This window comes from Hypomesus nipponensis, chromosome 17 (genome assembly GCF_054491055.1).
Source record: "Hypomesus nipponensis isolate SF chromosome 17, ASM5449105v1, whole genome shotgun sequence".
NCBI lineage: Eukaryota > Metazoa > Chordata > Actinopteri > Osmeriformes > Osmeridae > Hypomesus > Hypomesus nipponensis.
The window spans coordinates 15,375,087-15,392,798 of NC_140377.1; the positions used below are offsets into that span (position 1 = coordinate 15,375,087).

Consider the following 17,712-nt stretch of genomic DNA (forward strand, 5'->3'; position numbering starts at 1 on the left):
ACATTATATTTAAGAATTTGATCTTGACTTCAGACCAAATCTGCCACTCACTACTTGATTAGCTCGCGAAAGCTCGGCCCTCGCACCAAATCTCACGCCAAGGTTTTTGAAAAAGTTGACAGCCCTGCAAACATAGCCTACATACAAAACATTACAACTAGTATCACCGTGTTAGCTAAGTTGCCCAGGGAAAAACCGTCTGTATTCTGATGCAAATCAAATCACATCACGCATGATGTGTCCACAACTCAACTGGAAGCTTAGGTAAATAAGAACAAGTTATGAGTATTTAGTGATCCCAAACATGTTGTTTAATATATTGAGTGGCTTCTTCAACACTTTAACTTTTGTAATATTCACGAAAATTAAAACTGTAACGGACAATACGGGATACAGACAACGTCCCCTTTTTTGACTGGACCGTGTCATATCTTAGTGTTGGGGAAGTTCGGATCATTTTCATAGGTGCGTTCGACATGGATTGGCTGTTTGCTCACTTTACTTTATTTATAATAAAACTTTATTAACGTCTAACGTCTTTTCGTTAGTGAAGAGGCGGACTAAAACCCTTTCTTTAACACATTTTGAATTCAATTAAACAGTTTGGTCCGGATTTGAGCGTTGGCAAAATTGAAAGTGTCAGAATAATTAGAAAACACGCGTCAAAGTTGTCGTGTGTGAGTCTGGCCAATCATGAAATAGCTGTGTCTTCATTAGAACCTGTGCAGTTGCTCTTGAGAAAATGCGCTCGGCTACACAGCCGGCAGTTCATCGAATCGATCTCACGGTACTTTGATGGCTACGTCACAGTGGCCTAGCCTTGGCGCCGTCTCAAGTCGGACAAAAAATCTAACCAGAATTCACTGTTTCAAGTCAGCCGGCTGCAGCGCTGCATGAAGTCAGTCCATGTTGAACGCACCTAATGACTCAGTTCTTTTTTATTTTGTTCAGTAAAATGAACAAATTTGAAAAACAAATTTCAAATTCAAACTTGAAGCTGAGAATGCCACTGGCTGCTTCAAGTCAGCCGGGCTGCAGGCGACGCAGGCGCTGCATGAAGTCGATAGCACCTAGCTACACTGCACTGAACTGTACGGAGCCCCCTTTCTGCTGCACACAATAAACTTTCTGGTGCGCACGAATATCTTCTCAGACACTGTTACTTGTAAGCGCACGCCTAGTGGCAGGGTGAGAGGGAGGTTTATTGTCCTTTCCCGAAAGTAACGAATATAACACTTTAGTGGCGCGGTGGCCTTGCACATGGTGGTGATTGGAAAGGGGAGTGGAACGGTGTCCTGATTGGGGCCCAGGTAATTAAGGGGAGGAGTTAATTATTTTTGAACTCCCGGATGGCGGAAAGAATGGGGGGAACCTCAGAGTTGTTTGAGTGGACGTCACCCTGGATACTGACCGGTTGTCCCCCTGGGTTTCTGTTGCCGATCCTTTCTTTTCCTTTTTTCCAACGCCGTGCTTAAGGTACCGAGTAGCTCCGCGTGCTTAAGGTACCGAGTATGTAATGTAATCTGAATATTACCAACCGCGAGCGAGCTGTCCGCCAAACCGAACGGCGGCTTGGGCTGTCCTGGAGACCGGGGTGGGAGTCTACCTGGCTGGAGTGAGTGTTCCCGTGTGTCCTTTCACTCTTCACCTGTCTGGGCCTGCCGAGGTTAGCTTTAGCATCAGGTTTAGTCGACCAACTTACCCCCTAGACAACGACGACCGTAACAATCACCAATAAAAAATAAAGCTGTGCGAGTTGCAGCATATTGCTGCTGCCATCAACTGTGCCAGTGATACCCCGAGTCGAGACACAATTTGAAAACAAAAGCGTTTTGTTATGAACGGTATTAAAGTTTGGACTGATAACGAGACATACGATGATGTAAATATATTAAGTTATATTTTGTTATACACTGTTCTGCAGTTATCTAAATGTTGGATATATTATGTTATCCCGTATTCCATGCTGTCGGGGTATCTCCTGCACCCATAGTGGACAATGTGATGTTGAGACAGCACTGAATTTTGATTTAAGATTTGAGTTGGATTTTAAGGTGTTTATGGAACAATTATCACTCAGTACAAGCGCAAATAGCACTGCTGGATTTAATCTTCATGACAATGATGATATGGAGTGAAAAAAACGTGTGTGGGGGAAAACAAAATATATAAATATTATGAGTAATCGTTCTTCCCACGTTTACTTTCTGCAGTCTGACTACAGTACGGTCATCTGTGTCGCCAATTCCCACCGTTTCCAAAATGTGGTCAGAGGTCAGATTTTGTGTGGAGGGCCGCACATTCTCCCGTCAAGTTTGTTTTTTTATAATTCACAACCTTTGCATGGGAAGTGGTGTAGGCTACGCACATTTTCAGCCCTGTTTTGTGCGTAGGCCTACGCCATGTTTATGAGACCCCTGGGGCCCGTTCGTCGTAAAGGTTGAAGCTAAGTTAATCAATTGTCCCTTTAGCCCGTTAACATTAGCGAGCTAACTGAGAACCACAAATATCGGTTCGTCGACGGCTGATCCGCATCCAAATCATGTGGTTAATTTCAATCAGGCTAAACTTATCAGGGCAAGTGCACGAGCACGTCCTTCTTCAAAAGGCAGGAAAGGTCGATCACAAACCGTGATTTTGTAACGGTATGATGGCGGAAAAGACGAAAGAGAGAGTGGTGATATTCTCGCCATCTGAGCAAACTATTATAATGAGTCTATGAAGACAATAAGCATATTATGGCTAAATCAAACACCGCCACCGCTGCCAGAGCAAGACAGGCAGCTTGGTAAAAAAATTGCCGATAAACTAAATGGTATTTTGGTAAAATGTATATGCTCATCTTTAGTGCCTTATTACCCCGATCAATCAGATCACATTTCTTTAAATGTCCCTGCTGGCAGTAGGCTTAATGGAAATTAATCATCGAATGAGATCTTGGTAGCGAACATAATGTTATCAACTCTTTCAGAATAAGTATAAAAGGCCAAAGAGTATCTAATTGAGACAAATTCATAGACACTTATGAGGATATATATAGGCCTACTGAAAGCGCATGTACTAGGGTGATATCAGGTAAAATGGGCCACTTACATCGTTTGGGACAATAATAGGCTACAATACCATGCATTTTCCATGTGTTTTTATGATTACTAATGGACTAATAATCTTTTGTTGAAATGATGTAATACAATTATTTAGTGTCAGGTAAAATGGACCAGCTGTTCAGGTAAAATGGGCCAGTGAAACTGCAAAGGGAAATAGTAATTTACCATAAATTTAAATTTTAAAACACAGTTGCTCATACAGCCACATAACATTTAAACTGCATTAAACAAACATTCATATGTGCCATGATAAAAAAAAATATCCTGAAGCCCAGACTCGTCACAGTTCCATATATATGTGACAGTGTGCCCTCAATACACAGCTCGACCAAAAGGCTCTCATACTGGTTAAACCACTGGCTAACCACCTCTGTGTTGAGTCCAGCAGCCCGTGCTGCAGACAGGACCTCTGGCTTGCACATCCCAAGCTCTGGGTTGCACTTTAGAAAGTTCTTAAACCAGTCATATCCGGCCCTCCCTGCTGTCTTGGAGAAACCAGATATGTTGTTCCTGCCTGCAAAATCAAAGGCCACTTGCTGGATATCACGTTTTGTGAAGGGAAACCCCTTCTGCACCAATGTGTTGAGGGTGGCAGCAAGCTCCCTTTCCGCCTCCTGTGGAAGGTAGGGCTTCCGCCCTGACACATGTTCACTGCCAGTCACCTTTCCACTGATGCGTCTTTGCAGTGTGGATCGCGGCACACCCCATGCTCTTGATAAGAGGTGCACACTCACTGTAATTCCTTTCTTCTCTCCCTCCATGTATTAATCTAAGGCCCCCTTCATCCTCTCCTCTTTCCACAGATTGTATTTGTTTGGCCTTCCTTTCCATCCCTGTTTTATCTTTGTATCCTTTCCTCTCTGGTCCTTGCTCCTCCTCTCTTTTCTCTCTTTTTCCTTCTCCCGCCATACTCACTGTACATAAAATATCTACTACCATTATTACTGTTGGGGGGGGTCATGGTGTGACTCACACACACACTCCAACACATATGTATGTGTGTTTGTGAGGGACACAGATGATGTCCCATTTTAGCTGAAACCATGTTGCCCATTTTACCTCAGTGGGTTAAGGTAAATTGGGCCACCAAGAAAAACATCACTTTTTCAAAAAATGTGTTCATATACCAAACTAACAACATTATTTCTGATTGATGCCATCAAGACAGATATTATGCATAGTTTTTTTATGCGCATGTAAAAAAAAAAAAAAGATTTATCATCCTTAGAATAGTTTAGTTAGATTTGGTATGCCAGGCTACTTACCATGCAGCTTTCTGGTGCAGTCTTGTTTGAATTATTAGCCCGCCCACCATTGCAACCATAAAGCAATCAAATCCCCTGTTACTTGTCAGGGCTGGGACCCCCAAACCTTAAATTGCCCATTTTACCTGATGGCCCATTTGACCTGATATCACCCTATAAATATGTATCTGCATGTAGGCCTATGTGTAAATCCGTCTTTGATTTCATTGACTGGGACATGACATGCCAGGGAATATGATTAATTGATTCATCAGCTGGTTATGCGCCAAGTACACTTTTCTTACAGCAACGCATGCTGCGGCTTTGCCGATGTTTTCTGCATCGCCTATCCTGTATAAAAATGTAGCCTACCTGACGCGAAAAACCATGCAGAGAGTCTGAAGCACAGTAAAAGTTTCAAGTAGCTTTATTGTCAATTTCTTCACGTCAAGACATAAAAAGGAATCGATATGACGTTTAATTCCCACTCTCCCACAGTGAAACATAAAAAGCACAGGCACAACAGATAAGACATTTCTTAAAACATAGCGTTACATATTCACATTCACATATATACACAAATGTCAGACACCCTACTGAAGGCTTACAAATGTATGTCACACACATAGGGTCTTATGTCCAAAGTACGTAAGTAAGAAAGAAACTTTCAATATAATTCAGATTTGTGATTAATTTTATCTCAGTTTCCCATTGAGATTTTCATTCTGTATAGACTACTATTCCTGCCATTTCTTACAAATTGATGTTGTACATTTCATTGGCATGTTCAAACATGCTATTTTTATTTTATTTGGTATTATTTTTAATTTCCTGATGATGCAACATCTTTGGAAGAAGTCAATAGAAAATAAATTTTTGACCCACATTTGAAATAAAAGGCTAACAGTGTACCCAAACAACATTCAAAATTAATAACATTCCAACTTGAATGTGAGGGTCAGAGTATGAATCCAACATGTCTTTGAATTCCATCCTTACCACTAAGTGAGCAGCACCGTTTTTTGTTTAGAGTAGATAATCAATAAAAATTACAATTAAAGTTACACCCTCAAATCTCTGTGTTCTCAGTTTGTTCACAGTTCATTTGCTGTTGATTAACATCGAATCAATGAATTTATACCAAAGCTTGACCAAAGCTTTTGTACATAAATAAATACATACATTGTAGGGGTCTTTCAGTTTTAACAAACTGTAAGCCTAACCCCGAACTCTTCGGTTCCAGAAGAGCTTATTTGAATTAGTTAAATCAACTTGGAATATATCCACTCTGAGTTAAGCGTGGGCATGAAGACTATAAAAAGCCAACATCAATGGAACTCCGTGACACCCGGTGACAAACATCCTCCTTGCTGACTGAGTCAATGCATACATTTGAATGCAGTAGCCAGTCCATACAGTCGCAGCCTAAAGTATTGGCAGTGACATACATTTTATGTTTTCAAAGTTCGCTGCTTCAGTCGTTGTGGTGTTGATTCACATTGTGACTCAATTATTGTGCTGAGTGATTTACATTTATTCATTTAGCAGACGCTTTTATACAAAGCGACTAGTGTGATCAGATGGATTTTAAATGAAAGCTTTATTTGCCATCCAACATTTAAATTGATCACAAAAACTCACATTTCACTGTTTTTGGGCCCTGGCATTAAATAACTGCTAACATCTTACATTTACATTTATTTATTTAGCAGACGCTAAAAAGCGACTTCCAAGAGAGAGCTTTACAAAGTGCATAGGTCACTGATAATAACAACAAGATAGCCCCAAAACATTGCGGGTAGCCAAAACATGAAGCACATATTGTAAACAACCAAAATAAGTGCCAAAGGGAAGAACCATAAGTTACTTAAGTAGTTAAGCAAGATACAATTAAACAACATGAATCGCTATAAGTGCAAGTGTGCCTGTAGAAAAGCAAGCAACAGTAAAAAGGCTGTGTAAGGCTGCAGGAGAGACTTGATGTAGTTGGGTGCAGTCCCGTTCACTGCTCGGAAGGTTAGTACCAGGGTCTTGAATCTGATACGGGCCATGATGGGTAGCCAGTGGAGAGAGATGAGGAGCGGGGTAACATGATAGGGTCTGGGTAGATTGTAGACCAGGTTGGCCGCTGCGTTCTGAATCCTCTGAAGAGGGCGGGTAGAGCATGCTGTGGGACCAGCGAGCAGCGAGTTGCAGTAGTCCACCTTGGAGAGGACAAGTGCTTGGACTAGCAGCTGGGTGGAGTGCTCAGACAGGTATCTTCTGACATATCTCGATATCACAATTTTTTGTTGTTAATTCGGAAGATCCTTAATAAACTCCTTGTTTTGTTCGACCCCGGTGTCCTCGCACTACTTTGAGCTGTCCCGCTGAGGGCTGTGTAGCCTCTCGTGGCGTCACAATGTAAAAAAAATCATCCACAAACACTGAACCAGCAAACGCAAAACTCAAAATGTGTCACTGCCAATACTCTTAGCTACGACTGTACATTGAGTATTTAACCACACTGTCCGTTAATATTACAGGTGAAAAAGTAGTGGGATGTAATAAAATAAAATAGCATGTTGGTGCATCCCACAGACGCAAAGCGCACTTGGCAGCAGCTTATTTTTATTTATTTTTTGCTAAGGCCTATAAGATTGAGATTGTAGCCTATGTAAACTTGGTTTTAATTATATTTGACATGATACAAAGTACATTTCAGTTAGTGTTGTAGTAGCAGTAACCCCGTACAGAATGCTTTTCATCACAGAATGATGATGATGATGTGTTAGAATAATTCCACAAGAAATGCTGGTCGCTGGAGTCAAAGTAGATCAACGGTTTATTCTTGCAGCAAGGAGACAAGTCTATGGCGATAGAGTGCTCTAAAATCTAGTCTTCATGCATGATTATTTATACAACATTGGTGAAAATTCTCCTCCCCCGCAAAGCAGCTGTCTAGCTGATGATATTTAGTGTATTACATGACATTTAGTCATTTAGCAAACACTCTTATCCAGAGAGACTTACAGTAAGTACAGGGACATTGCCCCGAGGCAAGTAAGGTGCCCAAGGACACAGCGTCATTTTGGCTCAGCCGGGAATCGAACTGGCGACCTTCAGATTACTAGTCCGATTCCCCACCGCTCAGCCACCTGACTCCCCCAACTAGGAACTGACATAACATTTCATCCACAACCGGATTGAACAAAGAGGAGGAGAGTGTTTCATATCTATTTTGCACACAAGCCAAGTAGGGTGAAGTGCCTTGCCCAAGGACACAACGTCAATTGGCACGGTGGGAAATTGATCCAGCAACCTTCTGATTACTAGCCCACCTCCCTCACCGCTCAGCCATCTGACTCCAGTTACCAGTAAAGGAGTTGTACAAACAGCATCTCATGCTGACCAAGAGATTGTGTACTTCGGGCAGAAGATTAGGAAGGCTGATCTTGATATTGATTTGCTGGAACACCAGTTACAGGTGGGTGCATGGTCACAGGTGAATAAAGTTAATTGTAGGAACAATATTATACTCATTGTTGGATTTCTATTTGTAGGCAGTAAAGAAGGCCAAATCAATAATGTATCTCTATTTCAGTACAAAAAGCATTTCATCGGTTCTGTGCACATCCATGGTGTGTGTAACATAAGCAATGTGAATGTTGCAAACATAAATTAAGGACCTGTTGAAAAAATATAGCATAAACCATCTTAAAATTAGAAGCTGGTCTATGCTGGTTTGTGCTGGTCACTAAACTGGTAATGTGATGGTCTTGCTGGGAGACTAGCTTGGGTATGTGCTGGTCAAGTTGATAACTAAATTGGTAATGTTATGGTCTTTTTGGAGGATCATATTGCTTGTACTACATAGATGGTCTCCCAGCAAGAAAATTACATTACCATCTTAGTAACCACCTTTTTAAGTCCAACTAAAAGGCATACAGTGTCTCCTGATCTTCTCAGAGGTGAAATGATTCATTCTGCATCCAAATTAACTTAGACGTACAAATGATAGCAAGTCTTAAGTTTGATTCATTAGGTTATTTATCAAAGATCCTGTAAAGCAAATTCCACGATTTGCTTCTCAGTACATTATATACATGTAAAATGAGTCCCTGAAAGCATGTGCATAGCACAAAAACTTTGTTTCACTGAAATGTGAACAGTTTCTCTTCAGTTTTCAGCTCAGGTTTTGTATAGGCTGGGCCAAAACCCGACCAATGCAACCCAGCTGGTACAATGCAAAGCCAAAAGCAATTAATACATAAAACACTCAAAAGACTGCAGGTAGGTCTGTTCTGATATCTTCAATTGATTTAACTAGTGTTGCTGTTGTTGCTAGATTCGAGGGGGCAGAGCTTCAGCTCCTTCAGGCGGCATGCCCCCCCAGTGTCAAGCAGAGAAGACTGCTTATTTTCTCACAATTTCAAAGCTTAATTAACATACTTTTCAGTTTGTTTTTTTTGTATTTTGGGGGATTTGGATGGGTAGTTAACAACACATTCTTCTGTGGTGTGATGAACTCAAAACTCATTTTCAATTCCACTTTACAGGATATTTAAAGAAAATCACCATTGTCAAATACCTTATTTCACAATGGTACCTTATTTGACAATGTAACAAAGACATGGGTATAACATTCATGTGATCTTCACTCAAATACTGCAAGCACTTTAGCAAATGAATCAAAATATATTTACACTAGTGCACAGTGCCCGTGATGCAGTGATTAAGATGTCAGTGAAACATACAAACACAGATTCCTTGAACTGTAGATGCCCATGATAAAATTTGTGGAACACGCATAGAGATTCCTGTAATTATAGATATGGCACAGTGCCCATGATGATATTGGTGACATGATATATTGGTTCTTTGTTCAATTGTCTTACCAGCACAAACATCTAAACATTTAGTTCATGACAGAACTCATTACATGCAGGCCCGGATGCAGCCTGCTTTGACTGGGGGGGCAGTGAACATTTCTAGGGGGGCATCACGATAACGGAAGGGGGTCGTTTAATTTTTTATATAACCATTATGTTAGCATTTTTGAGTCTGCTTCACGATCCGAGTGTTAATCAGGCACGGAGCCATACGTGATAAACATTCGGGGCTTAACCCAAACCCATGACATATCCTGGGTTTGGTGTGATGCTGCCATGCTGGATATAGGATCGTCCACAGTACGAGCGCGCACAGCGCGCAAGCAAAATTTTTGGGCATTCATTTGAGTGCAAAATAGTTTATTGAGCTCTATGTAAATTAAACCGCCGCCGTTTCCTTTGGTAAAACCCTTGTCTATCAAGGTGATGTCTTTATAATTTCTGGCTCAAAATTATCGACAGGGGAAGCAGAAACATGCATGTAGCTTGGCTGAGTACTCTAACCAAGTATGAGTGCGATGCCTACCTTGGCTAACATGTGCACGTTTGCAGAACAGGCTGCATTGGATTGCCGTCATTCAAACCATGCTCGCCTTCAACCACAGCAGGGGTAACGTTGGTACCGAGAGACAGGGAAGTGCTTCCACTAGGACCAGCACGCTCAGCCTGCTCTGGAGTAGGCTATGAGTTTAATATCCCTTGTCGCAGGGGCAGTAGTAGATGGTTTGGGGATCCGAAATCGATGCATGATAAAAGGTTTTTCTCTGTAGGTACAAACACGCACGCAAAGAACAATCGATGGCTAACGGAGCTAAAAGACTAGCCTACTGTAAACGTCTTTAACCAGTGTATCTTCTACGAAAACAAATAAAGAATAAAACTGAAACAGAAGTATGAAATTCCAGGGTTTAACATTAAACACCAATGCTAAACTTTACTATTCGTCAAATCCTCCACAAAAGGCCGATATACGATAACTTCGAGAACAAGTGAGTGGCAAGAGATTCGAGGTTGATTTCACATTTATCGGTAAACGTGGATGCGGAGCTCTAACCTACGTTGCCATCAACCAGACAATCATTGGGGAATCTTTTTAAAAGATTGGAAAAAAAAAAGAAGAAGCATATTACTGAAAGCAGTAACATACTTTTTCATAACTTCAACATGTAACCATATTGGCTGAAGTCAGAAAGAGCTTGGAGGGGTGGGGGTGGGGGGGGGGGGGGGGGGGGGGCAGAAATCTGAGGGGGCGCAGCAGAAATCTGGGGGGCGCAGCCCACCCCAGACCCCCCCTGGATCCGGCTCTCAGTATTGCAAACTGAGGTTCTCCAGGACTCCCTGCATGAACAAGATTCAACTGCTTCCTACAAAAAAGCCATTGCCGAGTGAAGGTCCTTCCTTGAGTAATTGATATCTCTGAGAAAAAAAAATTACGTTTGAGAGGCAGACCCATTAGCCACGTGTCTGTTGATGTCATTGGGTAAGTGCGTCACTGAGAAAATGTTTTGTTTTTTTCTTTTTTTGAGAAAGGTAAGTGTTAATGCTGTAATTTCAAATATTCTAACTAGCAGCTGGAATGGAAGTGTTTTTTGGTTTTAAGAAGAAATTATTTTAACTGTTCTGCTGCTTGAATACCTGCATATTTTTCATTTATTTGGTCTATGTGACTATGAAAATCTTGGTCCTGTACTCATTGACTCAAGGAGTGGATTAATGGATGCAGTGCATGTTAAGAAAGAAAAACCTTTCAAATTGTGTTGAAGTGTTGATTAAAACATCTCTTAATAAATAAATAAATGCTAAAGACAAGATGCTTCTGGTGCCTTAATTTGAGATTAATTAACTTGTTTTTATTGTGCTGTTTTAAGACATTGTGTCATGTTTTAAACTTTTTTGGCTAGTTATTAACCTTAATTCAAGGTATAAATTCTTAGTCAGCTGAATTAAGAGAATAAAATGCTTATTTTAAGATTAGTTATGCTAGTTATTAATCTTATTTCAAGATATAAATTCTAATTGTGAGCTCAATTAAGAGAATAACATGCTTATTTTAAGTTACTCTGTCTCAAATAAATATGATTTCATAGCTAGCATAATTAAGATCAGTTTGCTTGAATTCTAGCCTTTTTGTCTAGTTTTAAGGCACATTCAGATTTTTCAGTGGCTAGACTTTTTTTTGCTAGTTTTAAGAATTCTAACCTAGCAAATTTTTCTTACCCCATTGGCAGATTTTTTTGCTCAATACAAGATAATTTGACTAGATTTTGGAATATTAGGCTTATTTCTAGAGGGGCATTTTTTGCAGTGCAGAAGCACCAAGACCGCAAATCGTTTCTTTGACTACCACTCGAAATATTTACAATATAAATTCTGTGCAATCAATATTAGAATGTATGGCCGAAATAGGTCTCTGTGATATTTGATTTCCCTTTAATGTCATTTATATACACTATTTCATTAAAAATACACTTAATAGAAAAGTCAGCTAGCAGTTTATGGCACATTTCAAAACGTCCGTTCTGGTGATAACAATTTTTTAACGGCAAACTATAAATGTAGCTATTGTTCTTGCATTTTAACTGTTCCTTTACTACCTAAATATTTAAAAAGCCCAACTAGCCTGAGGTTTAGCTACTGCAAGCTCCAAATATAAGCGAACAATGCAAACTGTGGCAAATTATTTAGCTAGAGCTAGCTCGCTCTAACTAGAAAAACTGCTCTGCCTCTGGTCTGGTTTCATTCGGTTTGCACTGTTACCGATCACAATGCTAGCTAGCACTACCCAGCTAAATTTTCCTGTCAGATTTGTTGACACTACAATACATATATATTTTAATGTCTAACCTCTGTGACTGAGCACTGACGATTGAAAGGCAAAATATGTCACTATATCAGAAGCAACAATGCTAGTTAGCATTACTGTACCCAGTTACATTTTCCTCAGATCTTTTGACGCTAGAATATATATATATATGTTTATTTATTTATGTCTTACCTCTGTGAGTGACAATTGAAAAGCAAATAGTTGGCAAAATATCAGTAGCACTGAAGATCTGGAACGTGAAGATCAAAGGGTTGGGGAAATCTCAAATGACAAGCCGTTTGATTTTGTCAAGGTTTGCAATGCAGGTAGCGTAGCTCGAAAGCCAAGTGACCGGATTGCTTGTAATACCTCAATATATACAATGGTCATGGTGAATACTCGATTTTTATTGGCTGCAGGGGTGTCTGTATAATCAGGTGATAAAGAGCACCGACTAAGTGGGGGGGGGGGGTCGGACAGACCTGCCCCCACTGCTAAAAAAAATCCTAGGGGAAACACTTGAGTATTGCCTACTGCTACTTACCGTTTTGAATTATGGTTTTATATTTATTTTGTATTTGCTCCCACGATCGTTTGCCACTGCAGGATTGCAACTAAAATAATACACCAACATAAGTTTAATGTTGTGAAATGAACAAGGGTAATTATGGTCACATCTTCAATAAGTCATGTAGCTTATGCATTTACAGTGTATGCTATTTTCTGCCAGCTTGGCAGAATAGCAAACGTGTACCAGGTACACGTTTAACCCCACCAAACCTGGCTCTCCTCTTGCTGACATACATTTCACGACATATCGCGCTGCACCTGAACTGCTCCAAACTTTTCCCAAACTTTTTTCTTGTTAATTGCTATATATTATATTTTACTTCATTTATTTTGCCCTTACCGATTTAATCTATACATCTACTGTCTTATTTATAGGTTTACTCAGCGCGGCTTTCTTCCTTGGAGCTCGACGCTACTGTTCCTGTTGAACTAGCCAACTCAACGCTCTTGACGGATTATCTTGGCTGGCATAAACTATTAACGTAAATAAGCTATAATGTCTCACGACCACCCACTTTGTCCTACATGTGCCATTTTGTTTGAAAAGTTGACTATGTTAGAGAGTCGCGTCCAGACGCTTGAGGAAGAACGTTTGCTAGTAACTTTAGATGCGACTGGCGCAACGTCACAGACAGGGAGTCCTAGCGTGAGGGAGGACTCAAGTTTATCCCCACCGGTTTCACCTTTGCAGCATGGTGGGAGTGGGACTCCTCAGACGTTAGTGATCAGTGACTCCATCACTTGTAACATTAGATTAGACCAACCAGTGACAGTTTACTGTGTACCAGGGGTCAGAGCTACCGACATAGAAGGTAATCTTAGGGTGCTGGCTAGCACAAGGGCTAAGGCAAAGTCCCCAGCTAAGGCACATGGCACACGCACTCATGATAGGTATGAGAATACCTATGATGTTAGGCTGAGGCAGTCAGAGGTCACGAAGGTTAATATAGCTCGGGCATGTGACCTTGCTCAAAAGATGAGTCGGCATTGAGTAATGGTCTCTGGCCCACTACCTGTTAGGGGGACTGACGAGATCTACAGCAGGCTTGTCTCTCTCAACCGCTGTTTGGCTTGCTTATGCTCAGAATCAGGTTTAGGATTTGTAGATCTTGGTCTCGTTTCTGGGCCAAACCTGGCTTGTTGAAAAGTGACGGGCTCCATCCTAGCTGGAGAGGTGCTTTTCTTTTGTCTAGGATTATTGAAGCAATTTTAAAGCAGGCCTGACACTCACTAGAACAAGCCGGGCCACAGTCTCTTAGAGAGTCGGATAGGTATGTTGATAGGCATGTTGTGAACTGTTGGGGGCCCGATAGCTCAGCTTGTAGTGTAGCCAGTGTGATTGCTGATCTCGTTTTTCCCATTGAGATGGTGTCAGTCTCCCTCACTTTTTCCAAGTTCCGGCTCTCAATTATTAGGAATTATACCAATTTAATGTATTCAGCCTTGCTCACCCATTGCTCTTCCTACCAAGTTTTCTGACAACAGTGCCACCTTTTCAGAAGAAGTATCTACGTCTAAAGCTGCCAAAAACCCATACTGGAATGTTGGGCTCCTAAACATCAGATCTCTACCCACAAAGGCCGTTTCGATTAATCAGACATGAAAATCCCTCACCTTTCGGCGAAAATCGCCGTTTTGAAACCAAAATGGGTGACCTACGTGAATCATGTAGATTTGATGAGAAATTGTTGTGGGGGGGGGGTTGGTATTCATATTCAGTGAAATGAGAACAGGTGCATATGTCAGAAGGCAGCGCGAGTGCATGGTAATATTAACGCGAAGGTCCTTGCATCACCAGTGCAGACCACCATCAGAGGCTGAAAGCACTCCTGGCCTCGGCGATTTACTTGACTGAATTTGGTGAATGATGTTTTCAATAATTTTTATATTTTCTGGTATATTTAAGTTTAGTTATTCAGGAGCTCTGTTGACATAGACTTACCTAACGTTAGCTACAGCTTGATGAATTGAGTCATTGAACACAGCAGAAGAGAACGCAACGTTAGCCAGCTAGCTAAAGTTCCGGTGGAAAATTCCAAATGAACGTATGCAGCCCTTAGTGCCGCTTACACACAACAGTGACACTGACAGAAGAGCTAATTTGAGACAATAAAGATGGAAAACCAGGCTAAGAAACGTAAACGTAATTACCTTCACAACACAACGTTTTACCAATTGGACAAACGGCTGTTTGTTTCAAGCTCCAAAAACCGCTTCGCTCGCATTAACCATGGAAGTCCCTAACTAGCATCACATCAGACAGAATTTGCATGCATTAGCAAGGCGCTCGGTGTAAATATTTTAATTAACGTTGGAGTTGATAGTTTAAACCTACAGTTTTGTTAAAAATAAAAAATTGTAAAAAGTTGTTTTGTTTTTTTTGGGAAAATGAATCGTTTAGATTAATCGAATAATCGATAAAATAGTCTACAGATTAATCAAAAGAAAAATAGTCGTTAGTGGCAGCCCTAGTGTGTTGTACTGTAAAAAGGTCAACATGTCCACATGTTCTGGACTCAGGCTAGCTCTTTTCTTGGAAACTATGTTTCCAGCTGCGGAGAAGAGACGCTCGGAAGGTGTTGATGTGGCAGGTACACACAAGTAAGATTTTGCCAGAACAGCCAGGGAGGGAAACCGTGCCTCATTTGCTTTCCACCACTGTAGAGGATCTGTACTTTTAGGCAGAGGCTGTTCCCCAAAATACTTGAGAATCTCTTCTCTCACTGATGACATCTGCCTCATCCCCACTGTCATTCTGGCTAGCTGTTTCTTCTGAGTCCGACCCAAGCAATGTGTCCAGCAACGACACAGACCTCTTCTCTGTAACACCTGCTCCTGTTTGGGACTCTGTGGGATGCTGCTGTTGCTGACTCTCTATCACTCTCCTCTTTGCTTCTAGTGCAAGGGCTTGCACTTTCCCCTGCAGTTTCAGGCTTTCATCTGGGGACAGGAATTTCATTCTGCGAAACCTGGGATCCAGGGCAGCTGCAATTACACTGGTGTTTGTAGCAGCATCTTTGAAGGCCATCTCAACCTCCCACCTTTTTGTGATTTCATTTGCTGCAGCAGCCTGAAATCCCTGCACATGGATGTTGTCAAAGGCTGCATTTTGTGTGGACTTCATCAGTCCTTTAGTAAGTGCAGGTAGAGAGGAGAGGGTCACATATGACTCCCCACTAAGATAAACAGTAGCACACTCAAATGGCTTGAGAGCTTGTTCTAGCTCCTCCAACAGGCTCCACTGTTCAGCTTTGAGGTCAAGGAAATGCTTGGCTCTTTTTGTTACTTCTGGGTCTGACAGAGTTGCTGTAACAGGCCACCTCTGCTCTAGCAGGCAGCTGATCATGTAGTAAGAGCTGTTCCATCTCACACTAACATCTTGAATCAGTTTGTGTTCAGGTTTGCCCATTTGTTTTTGTTTTGTTTTCAGCTTTGAGTTGGCCATTTCACTCTTTTTAAAATGTTCCACCAAGCACCTTGCAGCTCCAATTGATTTGTTGATTTGTGGATTCTTCAGTGCTTGATTTAACACTAGTTGTAATGTGTGGCCAGCACAGCGGATTGAAGATATCCCATGCCTCTCTTCCAACAACTTGAGGGCTGCTACTACATTAGCAGCATTGTCATGCACCACAGCCTTGATTCTACTTGCAGGAATTCCAAACTTCTCAATTGCTGTTTCAATCCAGGATGCAATATTCATTGCAGTGTGTTTCTCTTCAAGTGGCATAGTAGTCAAACTATAGCTTACAAGCTCCCAGTCGTTGTTAATAAAATGGCAGGTTATGCCCAAGTATGCTTCTGTGGCAACACTTGTCCATGCATCTGTAGTTAAACTGACCATGGAACCGGAAGAGGAGAGGGCAAGCTTGACCTTCTGGAATTCGTCCTCATATTTCTTCTCCATCATGTTGGTGAAGCATGTTCTCTTAGGGAGAACGTAGCCTGGTTGGAATTTTTTAACCATAGCACGGAAACCCTCATCTTCTACCATTGACAGGGGTCTCATGTCTTTGATGATCATGTTAAGGACACTATCAGTAAGAGCTTCTGCAAATTGTGGTGAGCAATCCTTCTTTTGCAGGAATTCATTCATGTGGCTTTGCCTTTTACTAAAAGAAAGAGAGTAGAAAAACAAATACATCCTAATTATTTAACATGTATTAATGAAGACAGTAATATTCTCTATGATCCTTTGACTTACACCTTTCATTTTATTGATCACAATTACTCAAACGGTATTTATTGTATTTATGACATTCCCCACACAAAGAAATGTGCTTCAAATAATGGCAGAAATAAATATTTAGATAAAGTACATAACATATCCCAACAAGCCCAACATGAACGAACACACACTCCTTTTAAACCCAAAATTCCAAGGTGCTGGTTCTGGGCTGGTGCTTATGCCAGTTCGGTAATGATTCTAGTGATACTCGCCAATTATCGAAGAACAAGGTACATTTACCACAGACTAGAGCCGGAGTAGGGCTACGTCTTTGAATCACTTCATATGCCTCCGTTGTCCTAGCAATGCATCATGGTTACGGCAAGTTGGCTAAATAGCAAGAGCTATCCTATCAACCAACGTGGCTTTAATAATGCGTGTATTTAGCAGCTACAATTACAAAACGTATTTAAAAAGCTCTCCCTACTTATGGTAATCTAATAAACATGAATAGACAACACTTACGGTGGTGTTGCCTTTTCTAGCGGTCCATCATCCAGAATAGCGCCTCCATGCTTCCTTTTCAGGTGCTCGTGCATAGCGCTAGTGCTGCTGTCGTATGCCATTTGAACTTTGCACAATGTACAAACCACCTTATTGTTTGGTGATAAGTTGAAGTATTCCCATACTTTTGAACCCTTGGGTCTTTGGGGACGTTTCGTAACCAAGTCGGACTCTGCTGCAGATGCCATGATTTTTTTTAACTGGAGCTTTGACTGATTTTTTTTAAACTGGAGCGCTGACTGGAACCGACCAATGACTCGAGCCAACAACGACTGACTTGATGCATGCAGCAAAAACGTAGTGATATTGACGAAGAAGATTTGCGGTTATAACATTTAAAAAAGATGCGTCGATTTTAAATGTTTGATGTCGACGCATTTTCAGC

General features: G+C 41.1%; 1 protein-coding gene across 1 annotated transcript; it reads right to left on the minus strand.

Moving 5' to 3' along the window:
• Window positions 1-14,964: 14,964 nt before the first annotated feature.
• Window positions 14,965-16,707, minus strand: LOC146253676 (E3 SUMO-protein ligase ZBED1-like). Its single transcript, XM_084678809.1, is given in 2 exon segments — window positions 14,965-15,332; window positions 15,334-16,707. Coding segments are annotated over 2 exon segments (1,668 nt in total). The 5' UTR covers window positions 16,692-16,707; the 3' UTR covers window positions 14,965-15,022.
• Between the last annotated feature and the right edge of the window lie 1,005 nt (window positions 16,708-17,712).